Source organism: Prionailurus viverrinus, chromosome D1, assembly GCF_022837055.1.
Source record: "Prionailurus viverrinus isolate Anna chromosome D1, UM_Priviv_1.0, whole genome shotgun sequence".
NCBI classification, from domain to species: Eukaryota; Metazoa; Chordata; class Mammalia; order Carnivora; family Felidae; genus Prionailurus; species Prionailurus viverrinus.
The window spans coordinates 107,495,382-107,513,991 of NC_062570.1; the positions used below are offsets into that span (position 1 = coordinate 107,495,382).

Below are 18,610 nucleotides of genomic sequence, written 5' to 3' on the forward strand. Positions count from 1 at the left end.
CTCGCGCGATCTGCGCGTGCGCACTAGCTCAGTCGCGCGCCCTCCAGGCGGTGGGCAAGGCGGCGGGCTAGTGGGCAAGGGTGGTAGGGTGGCAGGGTGGGAGGGTGGGGGGGGGGGCTGGGGGAGGGAATGGGGAGCAGGGGTGGGTGGTGGGCCAGGGACGAGGGTGAGGGGTAATGTCTGTGGAGAAAGGGGTTCCGTTAGACTATTCGCTCTGGGGTATGAGGGATGTGCGGGGTAAGCAGCCCAGAGCAGTGAGGGGACGCGGCAAGGCCCGAGGCCAGGCCCGGGGTCACGGGCGGTCGCACCTGGAGCCAGGAAGCAGAGGGGCGCAGATTCAGCGAGAAAAATTGTGGGTGCCCTGGAACGGGCTCATTGTGATCGGGAAGAGAATGGAGCTCCTGGGTAGAAATACACAAAAGCCTAGGATGTGGGGCCCCAAGCTTGACTCTGAGAGCTGGAGACTGGACGGTGTGGAAAAGAGGGTCTTGAAAGAGAAGTCAGGCCAGAGTCAGGAAAGGATGGATGTGAAGCTACTGCCCAATGTAGCAGGTGCATCACAGGCTTCAGCAGGTTTGGGGAAAAACAGCCCAAGGGAGATGTGGGGAAAGCAAGAAATCAGAGGCAAAATAGGCGCTGAATCTGAAAGTGCAGGCACTACAGCAGGGTCTAGGATGGGGTCTGGTTTTAAAGACAGGTTGAAGGTTACTGGGGTACGGACCAGCGGAGAGGACTTGAGATCCAGGGGATATACACTAGGGCAGAATGAGGAGGAGCTGAGGTCCGGTGGAGAGAAGTTGAGGTCAAGTAGAGAGAGGCTGAGGTCAAGTGGAGAGAAGTTGAGGTCAAGTAGAGAGAGGCTGAGGTCAAGTGGAGAGAAGCTGAGGTCAAGTGGAGAGAAGCTGAGTCTGAGTGGAGGGAAGCTGAGTCTGACTGGAGAGAAGCTGGGGTCAAGTGGAGAGAACCAGGGATCCCGGGGAGAGAAGCTGGGAGCTAGTGGAGAGGATTTGAGATCCACTGGAGATAAACTGCAGTCAAGTGCAGAAAAGCTGGGGCCTAGTGGAGAGAAGCTGGAGGATTCAGGAATGGGGAGCATAAATGAAGAGAGTATTGAAAGGTTGATAGAAGTTACTGGTGCTGAGATGGAAATTCCTGTTGAAAGAGTGGAAGGGAATGATGAGCTCGAAGGGGCTAAGGAGGCGGGAGTGGAGGAGGATGTCTTGGATGGGGTGAATGATATTGCTGATGAATCTGTTTCCGTGGAAGAGAAAGAGGTTATAGGTGAAGGTAGTGGTGAAGGAGGCAGGTGAAGGACTGAAGCTAAAGAAAGAAAGGGAAGCAGATAGCGGAAGTGTTGCAAGTCAAAAAGGAGACATTAGAGCCAAGCAGAGCATTATTGACCCTGAAGAAGTAAACACGAGAGAGGAAAGGAGAGCACGGGAATGAAGAGCTTCTGGGGTTGAAGGTGGAGGCCAGGGCCAATGGAAACAAAGAAGGGTGAGAAAAAGGGAAATGGGAACATTTTGAGGAGGAAGGAAAGATCTGAAAATGTGTTGAGAAGTCGAGGACAAGTGGAGATTGGTTTCTTGGAGAAGAGCTGTGACTTGTAGGGAAATGTCTGAGACGGGGATTTGGGACGGGCTAGAAGATTTCGTTTAATGTGTGATTGGGTTTACGAGATCCAGAGGAGTGCATAGTGAGAAAAATGGAAACTTACGGAAGGACAAAGGATAGGGAATGGAGGTTGTGAAGGAAGAAGCAAGCTGGAGCGAGCAAAGAAAACTTCTCAAAGAGGATCCTGAAGAAGAACGAAGGGCTCCAGAGTGACCAAGGCAAGAGCAAAGAAAATGAGGGAAGAAAAAAAAAAAAGTAAGAAGTCAGATCCCATCATAATGATTATGTTTGTTGGGTTTGAAAGTTCTTCCCTTTACTCTTTCTATAATGTATGCCCTCCCATGTAAGCCAATTTTGCAATGTAACGGGACAGGCCTCTTGCAGGGCCCCGTACATCTGGACCAAGCTCATCCTCATGGATCTTCCGTCTAACTAGCCCCCAAATGTATCCAGAATAATTGCTGGCCTCCACTATTTCAGTCACTTCACCATGATCACCATTTCCATGGGTTTCCCTCCCCTTCGCACATCAAATTCGAGTTGCTCATCCTCAATTTGAAGTTACCTCAACTATTTGTGTTATTATTGTTTCCATTTTTGACCCATGTTATATATATATAATACACATTATATATGTGTATATACGTTATATATGACATATACGCATTGTATGCATATACACATATATAATGACATACATTATATATCATGTATATCATATATATTTATGTATATATATATATATATATATTTTTTTTTTTTTTTAAGAGAGAGAGAGAGAGGGAGAGAGAAAGTGCAAGTGGGGGGTGTGGAGAGGGGCAGAGGGAAACACAGAGAATCCCAGGCAGGCTCCGCACTCAGTGTGGAGCCCAACTCGGGGCTTGATCCCACAACCCTGGGATCATGACCTGAGCTCAAATCAAGAGCCGGACACTCAACCAAGCGAACCATCCAGGCGCCACTCCCATCTTTGGCTTTTATTTGCTCATCTAATCACGTGGACCTTTCCTCTTGTGTCAGTCTCCTTTGGGGCTTTCTCTTATGACTTCCACATGCCGTCCGTCATCCACTGTCATCCCAGGGAAGAGAGGACCCCCTGAGTGCCTGCTGTCACGACATCAGTGTCAAAACTTAGGTTCTTAGGTCGTGTTTTTCTCTCGGATAGGGATGTAAGGAGATGACAGAAAACAGCCATGGAGTGTTAGGATGAAAGAAATATTTCACCCTTTTCCTCCATGTACTTTTATTCATTCATTTACTTACTTATTTTTAATGTAATTTTTTTAAGTTTCTTTATTTTTTTGACAGAGATAGAGAGTGAGCGGGGAGGTGCAGAGAGGGGGGGGAAGACAGAGAATCCCAAGCAGGATCCGCGCTGTCAGCGCACAGCCTGACATGGGCTTGAATTCACGAACGTCGAGATCATGACCTGAGCGAGAACCAAGAGTTGGACGCTTAACCAACTGAGCCACCCAGGAGCCCCACCTCCATGTACTTTTAAAAGTCTGTAATATTTCCGAGGAGTAGAAACTTCACCATATCATAAGTATCATGACACAAATTTAGAATAGACTCATGTTTTGATTTTGTTTAATATTTTATTTTTGAAAGCGAGAGAGAGAGAGAACACAAATAGAGGAGGGGCAGAGGGAGACACAGAATCCGAAGCAGGCTCCAAGCACTGAGTTGTCAGCACAGAGCCAGAAGCCCGACGCGGGGCTCGAACTCACGAACCGTGAGATGAACAGAGCCAAAGTTGGACACTTGACCGACTGAGCCACCCAGGTACCCCTAAATTGTTCATTTTTTACAGACCCTTTGCTAATTTTCTGCCAAGTTTCCAAAAGATCTGTAAAGCCCATGTCATAGTTTTGTTCAGTTAGTCAAACCTAATAGATAATTTATTAATTTCACTTTTTTTCCCCCCAGCAATTTCCCTCTTTGAGTCCTTTGTCGTCTGGGTCTGAGGTAGAGTGGCTCTGTTCCAGGCTTCCTCCACAGCTACTTTCCTGGACTTCTTAACCCTTCTCTCTGTTCTTCTGTGTTGGATCTCCTACTGCCTGGATCTTAGATCTTCTCCCTCTCTCTTGATTTCCAGACTTATTTTGGCCAACCACATCCTCTAATAGCTTCCAGAGATGGATATGACCTGTTTTTCTTCCGTTATATGAATTACCTGTTTTCTACCACTCCCGACGGGTCAGCCTGCCCTCTTGTCTCATTTTCTGTGCTTCTACTGTAGGACATTGGAGCCCGGTTCGGGCTCTCATCTTTTTTTCTATTTTTGTCCCTCTTTTTTTATTCTACTCTCTGGACAGTGTCATTAACTTTACCTTCTTATCCTTTCTATTGAGGGTTTTTTTTTTTTTTAATTTCGATTCTCTTGTTCACTGATTGTTTCTTTTTTTATGTAGCATTTCTGTTTTTATTTCATGTGCATGTTCTCTTAGCTCTCCAAGGAAGAACTTTCCTGTTTCTAATTGTTCTGTTTTTCTTATTGTTTCCTTTGAATCCTTCTCCCCCCCCCCTCCACCCTTTTCTGGTGTGTGTGTGTGTGTGTGTGTGTGTGTGTGTGTGTGTGTGTGAAGTTTTCCTCAAATGTTTGATCTTATTCCGTGTGCACAGATGGGGCTTGTGAATTGACGGTCTTCATTCTTTATGGTTTTTACTGTATTTATCCCTTTATTTTCATCTTGGTGAGGTTTGGAGTTAAACATTGTGTGTTCAGTCTGCCGTGTTTGACAAAAAGTCTCCTCCAATACATTTTGATTATTCTTTTTTTTAATTTAATTTTTTATTTTTTTTTAAGTTTACATCCAAATTAGTTAGCATATAGTACAACAATGATTTCAGGATTAGATTCCTTAATGCCCCTGACCCATTGAGCCCATCCCCCCTCCCACAACCCCTCCAGTAACCCTCTGTTCTCCATATTTATGAGTCTCTTCTGCTTTGTCCCCCTCCCTGTTTTTATATTATTTTTGTTTCCCTTCCCTGATGGTCATCTGTTTTGTCTCTTAAAGTCCTCATATGAGTGAAGTCATATGATTTTTGTCTTTCTCTAATTTCACTTAGCATAATACCCTCCAGTTCCATCCACATTGTTGCAAATGGCAAGATGTCATTCTTTTTGACTGCCGAGTGATACTCGATTGTATATACATACGACATCTTCTTTATCCCTTCATCCATCGATGGACATTTGGGCTCTTTCCATACTTTGGCTATTGTTGATAGTGCTGCTGTAAACATTGGGATGCATGTGTCCCTTCGAAACAGCACACCTGTATCCCTTGGATAAATACCTAGTAATGCAATTGCTGGGTCATAGGGTAGTTCTATTTTTAGTTTTTTGAGGAACCTCCACACTGTTTTCTAGAGTGGCTGCACCAGCTTGCATTCCCATACATTTTGATTATTCTTAATTGAATTTTCAAGTGTAACCCTGATTTTCATCTTGAAGGTAACTTACTATTTCCTTTATGAATTTTCCTGGGTCAAAGTGACTAACATAGTGAACAAATAAACCTCAGCACACAGCAAAGTACTAGATCAGTTATTATAAACATGCTGTAATTGCTCTCATCTTAAAAAAACAACAACGCATCTTAAACCTGTTATCTCATCTTTAAAACAACACAAAACCTCTCTTGACCACACACATATTCCCCTCTGGCTACCGCCCCATTTTCCTGGTTCCCAGTGGTAGGCACAAAAGTGGCCCCTCAAAGATATACTCACTTCCTGATCCCAGGAACCTGTGCATATAGCCTCATATGACAGAAGGGTGAATATTAGTTGACATGGCAAAAGATATGATTAAGTTACAGATCCTGAAAGGGGGAGCTTATGCTAGATCATCTGGGTGAGCCCTAAATGCCATCACAAGCATCCTTATAAGAAAGAGACAAAGGAGATCAGACACAGAGAAGAGGAGGCGGCCGTGTGAGCCCAAAGCCAGAGGCAGGAATGATTCGGCCACCAGCAGTTGGAACAGCAAAATGGATTCTCCCTCAGAGCCTCTGGAGAGTGTGTGGCCCTTGCCAAGGCCTTGATTTTGGACTTTTGGCCTCCAGAACTCTAGTCTCCAGAGGGAATAAATTTCTGTTCTTCTAAGCCATGCAGCTTGTGGTAATTTTTTACAGCAGCTCTAGGAAACTAATACATTCCCTTCACAGCAGGATTCCTCCAAATAGTTGTTTACCCTTTTTCTAATCTTCTCCCTTCCTTTTTATCCAGCTGTTTATAGTGGACTTTTAAAAATCTACAGAAAAGTTGAAAGTTTAGAGCAACTAACTATTCTTTGCCTGGATTTAACAGTTGGTAATAGTTTGCCCTGTTGTGCTTTGTCAGTACCTCACGGATCTCCTAAGAATGAAGACATTCTCCTCCAGGGGCACCTGGGGGGCTCAGTCAGTTAAGCGTGGGCCTCTTGATTTCAGCTCACGTCATGATCTCACTGTTCATCGTGAGTTTGAGCCTGATGCTGCTCTCTGAGCTGACGGCACAGAGCCTGCTTGGGATTCTCTCCCTCTCTCTCTGCCCCTCCCCAACTTGAGGTCTCTCTCTCTCTCTCTCTCTCTCTCAATCTCTCCCCTCAAGATAAATAAATAGGGGTGCCTGGGTGGCTCAGTTGGTTAAGCCTCTGACTTCAGCTCAGGTCATGATCTTGCGGTTTGTGGGTTTGAGCCCCGTGTCGGGCTCTGTGCTGACAGCTTAGAGACTGGAGCCTGCTTCAGATTCTGTGCCTCTCTCTCTCTCTCTCTCAAAAATAAATAAACATTAAAAAAAAATTTTTAAGATAAGTAAATAAACTTTAAAAAGTTAAACAAAGACATTTTCCTCCACATCCACAACACCTAAGTAAATTAAAACATTTTAAATGTAATAAATTAAAAATTAAGAATAATTCTCTAAAAGCATCTAATATTCAATCTATATTTAAATTTCCTTCCAAATAAAATAAAATAAAATAAAATAAAATAAAAAATGTCCTTCCTTGTCCCCAAAAGATCTTTTATAACCTTTTTTCCTTGACCCAGCATGCATTCAGGGCTAATGTATTGAATGTGTCTGTTAACTCGTTTTAATCTACATCAATTTCCTCTCATTTTGTTTTTTTTTTTTTTAAACTTTTTTTTTTTTCAACGTTTATTTATTTTGGGGACAGAGAGAGACAGAGCATGAACGGGGGACGGGCAGAGAGAGAGGGAGACACAGAATCGGAAACAGGCTCCAGGCTCTGAGCCATCAGCCCAGAGCCTGATGCGGGGCTCGAACTCCCGGACCGCGAGATCGTGACCTGGCTGAAGTCGGACGCTTAACCGACTGCGCCACCCAGGCGCCCCTCATTTTGTTTTTAACAGCTTTGACTTTTTAAAGAATTTAAGCCTGTTTTCTTAGATGTCTAGCATTCTGGATTTGTCTAGTTGTGTCCAGATGGCATCATTTAGTTCATTCTTCTATCCACTGTAGTTCTCATGCGCTAGAAGTTGGAGCCATAGGCCCTGGTTTCTTTCCCTGTAGCACTTATCACCTCTGACTCCGAATTTTCCTTCTGTCCTTTTTTTATTATCATCTCTCCCCAGTAGAATATAAGCCCCATGAGGGAATCAATGTGTGCCTGCCGGGTTCCCTGTTCTAGTCTGCTGTCTAACCAACACATAGTAGGCACTCAGCATGTGTTTGTGATATGAACTGAAGTCACATTAAGTGACTTTACCTGTGTCAATACTATTTAACATCTAATGGGAAATTGCTAGAATCATTTACCCTGTTCCTTAGAACAAATCATTTTTTTGAGGCCTCAAATGCCTGAAAATATCTTTATTCCAAATTTGAGGTTTGTCTAGGTACAGAATTTTCCCTCGGTAGTTTGAAGACATGCCCCTTTGTGTTCTTCCTTCACTCATGGCCACTGAGAGTCCACATCCATTTTCGTGCTTGAGCCATTGGACACGAGCAGGCGATCTGTATATGTGGTGTTTTCTTCTCCTTGCCTCTGTTATTTCTGCTAATTTACTGTCAGACGTTTATAGCTTGCTTATCCTTCTGTTCTCTAGGAACTCTGATCCCATAGTCGGACAATAAAATAGACACAGTTGGTGTGGGCAGAATTGTAAAGATAAGCTACAGAAGGCTCAGCCCTAGAAGTGGGATCTTTTTGCAAGTGGTGACAGCTAACATTTCCTGAATTCTTCTGATAATCTGAATAATTTCATAGGCACCATGCTAAGCACTTTACATGCTCCCTGTCATTTCATCCTTCCAACAACTAACTCTCTGAGACGGGAACTATTACCGTGTCAACTCCACTGGGTAGAAACCGCCAGGGCCATGCCCTGAGCCCACAGCTGCACTGGAAGCCACCCTGATGAACTACCCCCTCTGTTCCTACGAGACAAGGCCTGCTGCTGGGTTTCCAAGCCCGCCAAAGCAGGGTCTGCGATCCTGCCCTGGGGGCGGGGAATGAGGCGGGGCAGCAACCCGGTCCAGGTCTTCAGTGAGGCGTGTTGAACGAGTGCTTCGGTGGCAAGTTTTAAAGAACATAAATGCCAAAAAGCGGTGATGTTTACTTTCTTTCCCAGATCTCTGCCTTCCCAAGATCATCTGCTCCTAGCCTCGTCTGGTGATGCTCTGAGCACCGAGAAGTTGTCGCCTCTCTTAAAGGAGGCCCACACAGGCACGAGGTCAGGACAGTTGTGTGGGGCTCTCCAACTGCACTGCACAATATATAAATGACGAAGGAAATAATCAGGCCTGTTCTTTGGATGGATTACATTTTCTCCTGGGACACCAGATGCATTCCACTGAGGCCACAGAAAGGAAAAGGATTGAGACGCCACGACAAACGGAGGCCACCTTGTAAGTGCCGATATTTTCAATCATCTAGATAGCTGGAACTTTATAGATGTAATATCCTTTAAAATTAACCAAAATGCACACATTTGAGGGCATCGAGGCTCTCGAGCGATTTTATGTATCTCTATTATCCTGTTCTTTCTTTGCATACTTGCCAAAGATCCTGTTTCTCGCAACGGGATGTGTTAAAAATGACTTTATGAGAAAGAAAATGACTTTATGGTTTGGCTTGTGTTTAAATGCCCCCCTTTGCCGGTCCCATTAATTCATTCGGCAAACACTGAACACTTACTGTGTGCCAGCTGGGAATGCAACAAATGCGAAGGACCAGGTTCTTGGCCTTGGCCACCTGTCTCTTGTTGACACAGACCTCTCAACACGTAGATGTCCGTGCACTGTGAGGCGGGCGAGGAGGGCGCCATGTACTAAGAGTGGTGTAACTGCAGAAGGGGGAGGGCCTGGCCTTGCGGCTGGTGGCGGGGGGCAATCAGAGAAGCCTTCCTGGTGGAGGTGACCACTTGGGGCTGGACTTAGACGGGTGAGAAGGGGTCCACACTGGGTGAGGAGAGGACAAGCAAACATTCTCAGAAAGAAGATTGCTGAGGACAGTGACTGGGGACTGCATGGCTCAGTCAGGAGAGGAGAACAGTCATTTGGTGCAGCCGGAGCAGAGAGAGTATTATAGAGACTGGCACACTCTGGAAAACAGTATGGGAGGTTCCTCAAAAAATCAAAACTAGAACTACCCTACGACCCAGCAATGGCGCTGCTAGGTATTTATCCAAGGGATACAGGTGCTAGGTACCTAGCAATGGCGCTAGGTATTTATCCAAGGGATACACAGGTGTGCTGTTTCGAAGGGACACATGCACCCCCATGTTCATAGCAGCACGATCGACAACAGCCAAAGTATGGAAAGAGCCCAATGTCCACCGATGGATGAATGGATAAAGAAGATGTGGTATATCTATACGATGGAGTATTACTCGGCAATCAAAAAGAATGATATCTTGCCATTTGCAACTACGTGGATGGAACTGGAGGGTATTACGCTAAGTGAAATTAGTCAGTCAGAGAGAAATATCATATGACTTCACTCATATGAAGACTTTAAGAGACAAAACAGATGACCATCAGGGAAGGGAAACAAAAATAATATAAAAACAGCGAGGGGGACAAGACAGAAGAGACTCATAAATATGGAGAACAAACTGAGGGTTACTGGAGGGGTTGTGGGAGGGGGGAGGGGCTCAATGGGTCAGGGGCATTAAGGAATCTACTCTTGAAATCACTGTTGCACTATATGCTAACTAACTTGGAGGTAAATTTAAAAAAATAAAATAAAATGATAGAGACTGGCAGGATGTGAGCTGGGCATATCCTGGGGACAGCCTTGAATGCAGGGTTAAGGAAGTTAGCCTTTGTTCTGTAGGCGACAGGGAGAATGACACCATGAGATCTTTAATTTACATGGCTTACCAAGCTGAGAGATGTAATCAACAGGGTGCAGCATCAGGGGGGCTCAGAGTGGAGCACTGAGTAGGTGCTCAATAAAGCGGGAGATATGGTTATTAGATCATTAGAATGAACAGTTCAAGGGGCACCTGGAGCGTCTGACTTAGCTCAGGTCATGATCTTCCGGTTCATGGGTTTGAGCCCCACGTCAGGTTCTATTGCTGACAGCTCAGAGCCTAGAGCCTGCTTCGGATTCTGTGTCTCCCTCTCCCTGCCCCTCCCCTGCTCATGCTCTGTCTCTCTCTCTCTCTCTCTCTCTCTCTCTCTCTCTCTCTCTATCTCAAAAATAAACCTTGGTGTGCCTGGGTGGCTCAGCCGGTTAAGCGTCCAACTTCGCTCAGGTCATGATCTCACAGTTTGTGAGTTCAAGCCCCACGTCAGGCTCTGTGCTGACAGCTCAGAGCCTGGAGCTTGCTTTGGATTCTGTGTCTCCCTCTCTCTCTGCCCCTTCCCCGCTTGTGCTGTCTCTCTCTCTCTCAAAAATAAGCAAACATTAAAAAAATAATAAAATAAAATAAATACACCTTAAAAAATATTAAAAAAAAAAAGAATGAACAGTTCAAGGTAGAGAGGTCAAGGCTATGAACTAAAGCAGAGAAAGTGGGGACAAAAACCAGAGGATAGATTGGAGAGGGTTTTAGAAGTCCTGTTGAACAGGATTACTAATTAATTGTGAATGGCTGGTGAGGAGGGAGGCACCACACTTAGGGATAGCAGTAGCTGACGCGTATCATCCGTGCTTACTCTGTAGTTAGGCACTTTGCCCTAACTCATTTCATTTAATCCCATAATAGCCGTAATAGCCCTATTAGAGGGATTGTATTACTATTCGCATTTTATAGGAGAGGAAGTTGGAGCCTGGAGTGTTCCACCAAGGCGACAAGGCAGGTATAGTGTGGGTAGTGGTTAGGATTTGAACCCAAGAGAATCGGCGCCCTTAGCTGCTACACAACTTCAGCAGCTGACTGAATTTCGGGACCAACCGATTGGGATGTGAAGTGACCACTTCAGAAAGCAATTACGCAAGTGGCAGATTAGGGCCTAGAGCCTGCTGAACCCACCTTCTGCCCCCCCCCACCCCGAGCTCACAAACAGGCCGCTGGGTACCCCATCAGGGCCATAGCTGTGTTGTGTTTGTCTTACAGAATATTTTTAAAAACATTTTTAGAACTGATTGCTAATGTTAAAAAAAATCTAGAGAGTCACATTAAAGCCTGCTGGATTATTTTTATTATTATTATTAATTTAAATATTTTATTTTATTTGTTTTTTAAGTTTTTTTTTAACATTTATTCATTTTTGAGAGTGAGACAGAGCATGAACGGGGGAGGGGCAGAGAGAGAGGGAGACCCAGAATCCGAAGCAGGCTCCAGGCTCCGAGCTGTCAGCACAGCACCCGACGCGGGGTTTGAACTCACGGACCATGAGATCATGACCTGAGCCGAAGTCGGACGCTTAACCGACTGCGCCACCCAGGCACCCCCCATTTTGTTTATTTTAGAGAGAGAGAGAGGGTGCAAGTAGGGGAGAGGGGCAGAGGGAGAGAGAGAGAATCTTAAGTAGGCTCCATGCTCAGCGCAGAGTCTGAAATCGAGAGCCGGCTGCTCAACCGACTGAGCCAGCCAGGGTCCCCAGCCTTGATTATCTTGAAAAGTGAGAAAATCTGGCCATACTGGGCCCATATAGCAACGCTTGCTGCCTATTCTGTGTCTCCTTCACCTGGGACCTGTGCTCTCCCGTTGGCCAGAGCTCACCGGCCTGGGGTCCCTGCCCACCTCCACGGGTGCCGGAGTTTGCATCCCTCGGCCACAAGCTGGTCCAGTCTGATGCGAGGCTGTTTTTGTGCATTTCATCCTGTGTCAAGCCCAGGCCTCCACTGACGGTTAAATACTCCTTTTGAACTTCAGGGAAGATAAGATAAAAACAAACAACACGTTTTGCTTTGTTTGTTTTTTCCCTTCATGCTGTGGGAATTGCGAAAAAATAATTACCCATCCACACTTTGAATGCCCACAGGAGGAGGGCCACGTACAGGCAGTGCGGGACAAAAGTGAACGGTCACAGTTCCTGAAATCAGCACCAGGTGAAAGGAAATCTCAATCGTGCCATGGAAAACAGCAGATGTAATGGCAGCTATACAAATCATGCCGTGACTTCTTTCTGTTGAATTTGTTCGGAACTTAATAATTTGCCTGAGTTTTGAACTGGCTTCTTTGGGCATGTTACAAGGAAGCTTTGGAGGAAAATACGTGTGCACGTATGCATGTGTGTGAGGCGTGCGTGGGCCATAGCTTACACTCCGTAGCTTGGGATTCTCTGCAGGAGTTGGATTTCAAAATTTTATTTTAAAATTTTTATGATTTATTCAAGATTTGAAAAGATGTTTCTGTACCACTAAGTTAAAATGTGAGGCACAGGGCGGCAAACATGTTCCCATATTAAATTTTTTTTTTTTAATTTTTTTTTTAACGTTTATTTATTTTTGAGACAGAGAGAGACAGAGCATGAACGGGGGAGGGGCAGAGAGAGAGGGAGACACAGAATCCGAAACGGGCTCCAGGCTCTGAGCTGTCAGCGCAGAGCCCGACGCGGGGCTCGAACTCACGGACCGCGAGATCGTGACCTGAACCGAAGTCGGACGCTTAAGTGATTGAGCGACCCAGGTGCCCCCCCCATATTAAATATTTTGTTGCACCAAAGGTGTAACCATTCCCGCAGCAGCGGTCAGCTTGGATACATGATGGATTTTATGCTTGTGTGGTTGTCTGCAGGTCGTAAGCTGCACTCGGAGACACGGGTTCAAATGAGAAAGAGAGCTGACGTCAGAGTTGTAGGAGTTTGACTCCTAATCTGTGTTGTTTGTAGTGACACCAGACAGTTTCCCCTCACGCCACCTGATTCAGGAACTGGAAGAAGGCAGCCGCTGCGGCTGGGCTGGAATGTCTCAGGCCACCGAGCACCATTCTGGGAGGGCCCCTGGGTCTCAGAGTTCACTGTCCACCTCAAAAGGGTCGTCTGTTCTGTTAGACCACACCACCACTCTCGAGAGGCCAGCCCCGCAAGCTTTCCCCCGGGGGGTTAGACGTGAGTGCGCAGGTTCGAGGTACAGATCAATCCGGTCTCTGGAGCCGTTCCTACACAGATTACACCGGCTCCTGAGGTCACACTGCTGTGCCTTGGACTCTGACCCCTGCCTAGAACATTCTTCTTCCTCCTCTCCTCCCTCCTCAGAGACTCCCTACCCCTGAGGTGCACACCCAGGGTGGGACCCGGGCGCGTGCGTTGCGGCCAATTCTTCCGTTTGACCAATTCTTCCATTCTTATCCGCGTCACTCGGAATCCGCTGTTCCTTATTGATGTCATGTCGGTACTAGGTACTCAGCACCATGCTGACAGCCAGGGACACAACAGACGGGTGCCCTGCTCCTGGGGACAAGAGGAGCATGCAGGGACTCGCTCGTGAGCAAGGTGGCACTTGTCACAGGACTCGAACAACTGGTGTTTTATCCCAGCCACATTATAATTTCATTTCTGCGGTGAGGCCTAGAAAGCCTAGGCGCCCCAGAAGATCAGCCAGGCGCCTGGTAAAATTCTGCTTCTTCCTTCATTTACCAAATATTTGCTAAACACCCATTACTTGTCAGGCGCTGTGCGGGATGTCAGGATTATGACAGAGGACAGAACTGACACATTTGTCACTTGGAACTTGCGCTGTCACAGAAGGTGACAGAAAAAAAAAAAACAAAACTGTGTCCATATGTAACCTGAGCTAAGAATTTTGGAGAAAAACCAAGCAGGGCAAGGGAGAGAGAATGACCTGAGGCAGCAGTGAGGGGCCTGTGCTTTCAGACACAGTATGTAGGAAGGCCTTTCCGATGAGGTGACTCCTGAAGCAGGGCCCAGAAGGAGGGGAGGGAGAAGCAGCTGTTTGGAGGAAGTCCTTCCCCGGGTGAGGGGGGTGGGGGTGCGGGGAGGACTCCCCAGGGGCAAGTGGCCTGGCCTTTTGGAGAAATCAGAAGTCACCAGCTGAACTCCTGCCCCCGCCGTTTCCTCGTCCGCGAGTCCATGGGCTTGTTGGGAGGAACAGACAAAATCACTTACGGAAATATCTATGTCAACCGTCAGGCACGGTGTAAAAAGTTACTGTCTTTGTGTTGACTTTACCCGGCTTTTGTAGAGTGTCTAAATCGTCAGGATTGTAATTATTATATTACAGTTCTGCCCTTTCATTTTTTGTATTATCGTGGTGAAATTCACCTAACATGTAATTATCCCTCATAAAGCGTGTACTCCAGTGGCATTTAGTCCATTCGTTCTGCGTGCACCCACCATCTCTGACTACTTTCAGACTTTTTCATCATCCTGCTCTTAAGATTTTCAGATTCGTTTATGCAGCCCCTCTTGAAAAAAGCCTTTCCCCCCATATCTGACTTTGTCCGTTCCGGTTCTGGCTGGCCTTCCCCGGTTCCTATGACTCCTCCGTGTGTTTATTCAACAGCTATTTATCGAGCAGCTACTATGCAACGGGCACCAGGCTAGGTCGGTACTAAGGATATAGCGGGGACAAAGGACACACAGGCCTTCACTTAGGGGACTCGTAATCTAGTGGGGATTTAGGCTCTGAACATGTAATTACCAGGAAATTGATTTAAATTGGATAAATGCTTATAAGAAAAAAGTGCTTTGAAAATTGTGTTGAAAACATTTGTGGAGTTATAAAAGCTACTAGAAGTGAGAAGTTTAATAGCTACTAGCTACTAAAGCTCAGGCTAGCATGACCATATTGTTCTTAGTTCAGAGACACTGGAAAGAAAGATCACCTCCGGGAAGTGACCTGGATTGTATTAGCACAGAGTGGGAAGGCAGGGGCTGAGGTCAGAGCGGTGACGTCTCATTCATTTCCTCCTGCTATCAGTCTGTTGAGATACTCGGCGACAGATAGTGTCACCATTGCTCCCGTCTTGTAGACGTGGAAACTGAGGCGTAGAAGGTCGTGCCTTGCCTCGTGCCACCTGGTGGGGATTTTATTTCACTTTAGCCCTCCGTCTGGTAGAGTTGAAAAGCATTTTGTCCAATAGGGGTCAGTGCTGCACCTGACTGGGTTTAAGACCTGCTCTGTTGGTCAGGATCCGCCCAGCCCACTTGGTGTGCTCCCAGCCTTCCGGGAGAGGGCACTGCTAGGCTGGCCTTGGAGTCACCTCACCAGAGCTCCTGGGTCCTGCCCTCCAGCGCCCCCGCCCCCAGACTCATGACCCAGCAAGCTCTCAGCTCCCCCAGGCCTTTTCTTGCAGGCTCACGTGTGCGTCTGTGTTTTCCCAGATGATTGTTTCTTAATCACGCTACGGAATAACAAATCAGGGCTAGTAACCCAAGTTACCTCGAGTGACGAGCCAGGGAACACCAAAACGTGGGTACAGCCCCCTGGGCGGGGAGCCACAAAAACTGCTGGCGTGGTCCTCGTAGCCACGTGGTCCAGCAGAGCCACGGCAGTGCCCACACTGCACGTCCGTCATGTAGGCGCAATCGTCGGATTTCTTTAGGCAAGGTGACCTGGCAGCGTTTCCACCCCACCCACAGCTAGTTTCGCTTTCCTAATGTTGTTAAAAAGTGCCTCCTAACTGAAGTAGGGTGGTTGAACCCGTTCCAACATTTGACTTCATTTTCGAATGTGACCACTTGTTGGAGATCTCTTCCTTCTAGTGGGTCTCTTCCCTTTCTTCTCGGGAAGATGCCCGCGACTGTCCTCTTTGGCGTTTGTCCAAAGTCCAGTTTCTAGTAGCTTTGGGGCTGTGGTTTAATTTTAACCATAAGAGCTTCTTTTAGAGTAATTACTTTTTAATCTGGAAAGAGCCAGTTTGTTACAGAACAATAACACCTCCTTCCTGGAACCAGTAGACAGAGTTATGTTCATTTACTGCTGATATGTCTTTTTTTTTTTTAATTTTTTAAACATTTATTCATTTTTGAGAGACAGAGCGCAAGTGGGGGTGGGGCAGAGAGAGAGGGAGACCCGGACTCTGAAGCAGGCTCCAGCCTCTGAGCTGTCAGCACAGAGCCTGACACGGGGCTCGAACTCACGAACCATGAGATCATGACCCGAGCCGACGTCAGATGCTTAATCGGCTGAGCCACCCAGGCGCCCCTGATATATTTCTTTTTAAAAGGGGAGACTGATTTGAAAAGGGGGAACTGAAAACTGTGGATAGGGCAGTTTGAAGGACTGTTTGAATGTCTGCTCTAATCAAGGCTGTAAACACCGGGTGTCTTGACAGTGGGCTTGGGAGAGCACCCAGGGACCAAATGATTTAGAGGCCCCTGAGCAGGCCCTGGAACGAATGCAGCAGAAAACGGCCTTTGAGAGCTGTCCTGTGGGCAGCCTTGTGGCGTTCGGTTTTCTGGGACAATCTCCGTTTCTGAGACCGAAGATACACTGGCCGTTCGCCAGGTCATGCATCAGATGGCCACCAATTCTTGGTTCTGAAATGTGGTCACCAGAGAGGCCTGTGAGCCGTGGCAGGCGTTATCTCCTTAGCAATGACCTTACCCAGGCAGTGAAGCAGAGCTGGGATCCCCAGGGCACCGGTGAGGGTAATACCAATTCCTCTTTCACCTATGATGCAGGTCCTTTGGTAATAATGACTTGTATCTGTAGGACATTGAAGATTTTGAGGCAGAAAGACGGAAATTGGTAATCAACCCTTTTGCGGTTTAGGTGGCAAAGCTCTTCTTTGGAAATTCAAAGAAAAAAACAAACAAACAAACCCACAAAGATGGAAAGAATATAGACTATGCAACGGAGACCAGTTCTAGAAAAAATTCTTTATGCCATTCTGAGCTAAGGCAAACAAACTTGGGAAGACTTCCTCGTTTTGCACTTCACCAGAGAGTCACACTCAGATTTATTTAAATATGAAGCTCTTCTAGAGCATTTGAGTAGGAGGGAGGACAGACACACTGGAGGCTAACTTTCAAAAGCTGTTACCAGTGGGAGATGAGTCTTAAATGAAAAAGTGTCTGATTGCCCAGTGAGTCAGTACGGGCTGAGGCTCCCGTTTAGAAAAATCTGACCTTGCACAGACTCTTTCAAGGGCAGGAGCGGAAAGCCGGGAACGGCCGTGCTGGCCTGATTGGTCCCACAGCAGCTCCTGAAGGCAGAGGCTGTGGCTTTCATAACTCCTCACTGCTGGGGCCCCTGGTTCAGAACACTCAGTGAATATCCGACCAACACATTTACTGGTTAGATTTGACGCTTGTAAGGAGAAAGATCTTGCGATCTGATCCAGCACAGAATCGGAGCCGGGTGCTTCCCACTTCTCTTGCCTCTGCATGAGTCCTGAAGAAGGAGAGGAAACGTGCAAAAGTTTCATGTGCCCAGAGGAAAAAATTCATACAGAGATGAATTGGAAAAAAAAAAAAAAAAAAGGAAAAGAAATAAAGCCGAGCTAATCTGGGAGTCTGATCACTACTGAGAAGGAGTTTTTGTTTCGTCATTCGGTCTAGCACGGCCTCCAGCTCAGACCTGTGCAGCCAAGTCTCACGAAGCTCCTTCCCTGCTCGGGCCTTCTCCCTGCCCCCTGGGCTCAGTTACTCATTTGGACCTGGGCTGCTACACCCCAAGGCACCCCTCTTTCCTGAATCCTCCCCCACGCACCTACCAAAGGCAGAGGGGCTAGGGTGGCACTCTCAGGGAGGTGCTAGGCTTCCCGAATGGTGCCATCACCCCCTAGGAAGGACTTCTACTTGGTGATGCCCTGGAGGAGCCCTGGGAGGTAACCGGTTGGGCAGTGATTCAGTTGGAAGAGAGCTCAGAGGAAGATGCTTAAGTGGAGGAAATAGGGGTGCCTGGGTGGCTCAGTCGGTTGAGCGTCCGACTTCAACTCAGGTCATGATCTCGCGGTCCGTGGATTCGAGCCCCGCGTCAGGCTCTGGGCTGATGGCTCAGAGCCTGGAGCCTGCTTCGGATTCTGTGTCTCCCTTTCTCTCTGCCCCTCCCCCGTTCATGCTCTGTCTCTCTCTGTCTCAAAAATAAATAAATGTTAAAAAAAAAAAATAACTGGAGGAAATAAGTCAGCCCAGGGAAGGATGGGTCTGTGTCTCCCACTGGTTTGGGGGTAGGAGGGTAGAATCAGGAACCTTTGCACCATGAATTCCTAGAATGTTATGATGATTTTTCTAAGATTCTCTTATCTTTTTATTATTTATTTATTGTTATTTTTTAAATGTTTATTATTTTTTGAGAGAGACAGAGACAGAGACAGAGCTTGAGCAGGGGAGGGGCAGAGAGAGAGGAAGATACAGAATCCGAAGCAGGCTCCAGGCTCTGAGCTGTCAGCACAGAGCCCGACGTGGGGCTCAAACTCAGGGACCATGAGACCATGACCTGAGCCGAAGTCAGACATCCAACCGACTGAGCCACCCAGGCGCCCCAGTTATTATTTATTTTTGAGAGAGAGAGCGCAAGTGAGGGAGGGGCAGAGAGAGAGAGGGGACAGAGGATCTGAAGCAGGCTCTGTGCTGATAGCAGAGAGCCTGATGTGGCGCTCAAACTCATGAACCGTGAGATCCTGACCTGAGCTGAAGTCGGGCAGTTAGCCAACTGAGCCACCCAAGCACCCCCAAG

The 18,610-nt window shown here is 46.9% G+C and overlaps 1 protein-coding gene across 8 annotated transcripts in view; it reads left to right on the top strand.

Moving 5' to 3' along the window:
- The first annotated feature begins 160 nt into the window (after positions 1-160).
- LOC125146701 (uncharacterized) overlaps positions 161-18,610 on the top strand; it is a 31,227-nt gene continuing 12,777 nt past the window's right edge. For 2 of the 8 annotated variants that reach the window (XM_047823450.1, XM_047823451.1), the window contains exons 1-3: positions 161-1,869; positions 8,202-8,478; positions 12,007-12,113. In XM_047823450.1, coding sequence (XP_047679406.1) covers positions 177-1,310 — 1,134 coding nt within the window. In that variant the 5' untranslated portion in view covers positions 161-176 and the 3' untranslated portion in view covers positions 1,311-1,869; positions 8,202-8,478; positions 12,007-12,113. Of the gene's footprint in view, positions 1,877-3,225; positions 3,243-3,363; positions 3,400-8,201; positions 8,479-12,006; positions 12,114-12,761; positions 13,930-18,610 lie in introns of those variants that run through there. The other 6 variants (XM_047823454.1, XM_047823455.1, XM_047823453.1 and 3 more) reach the window with 5 other exon arrangements.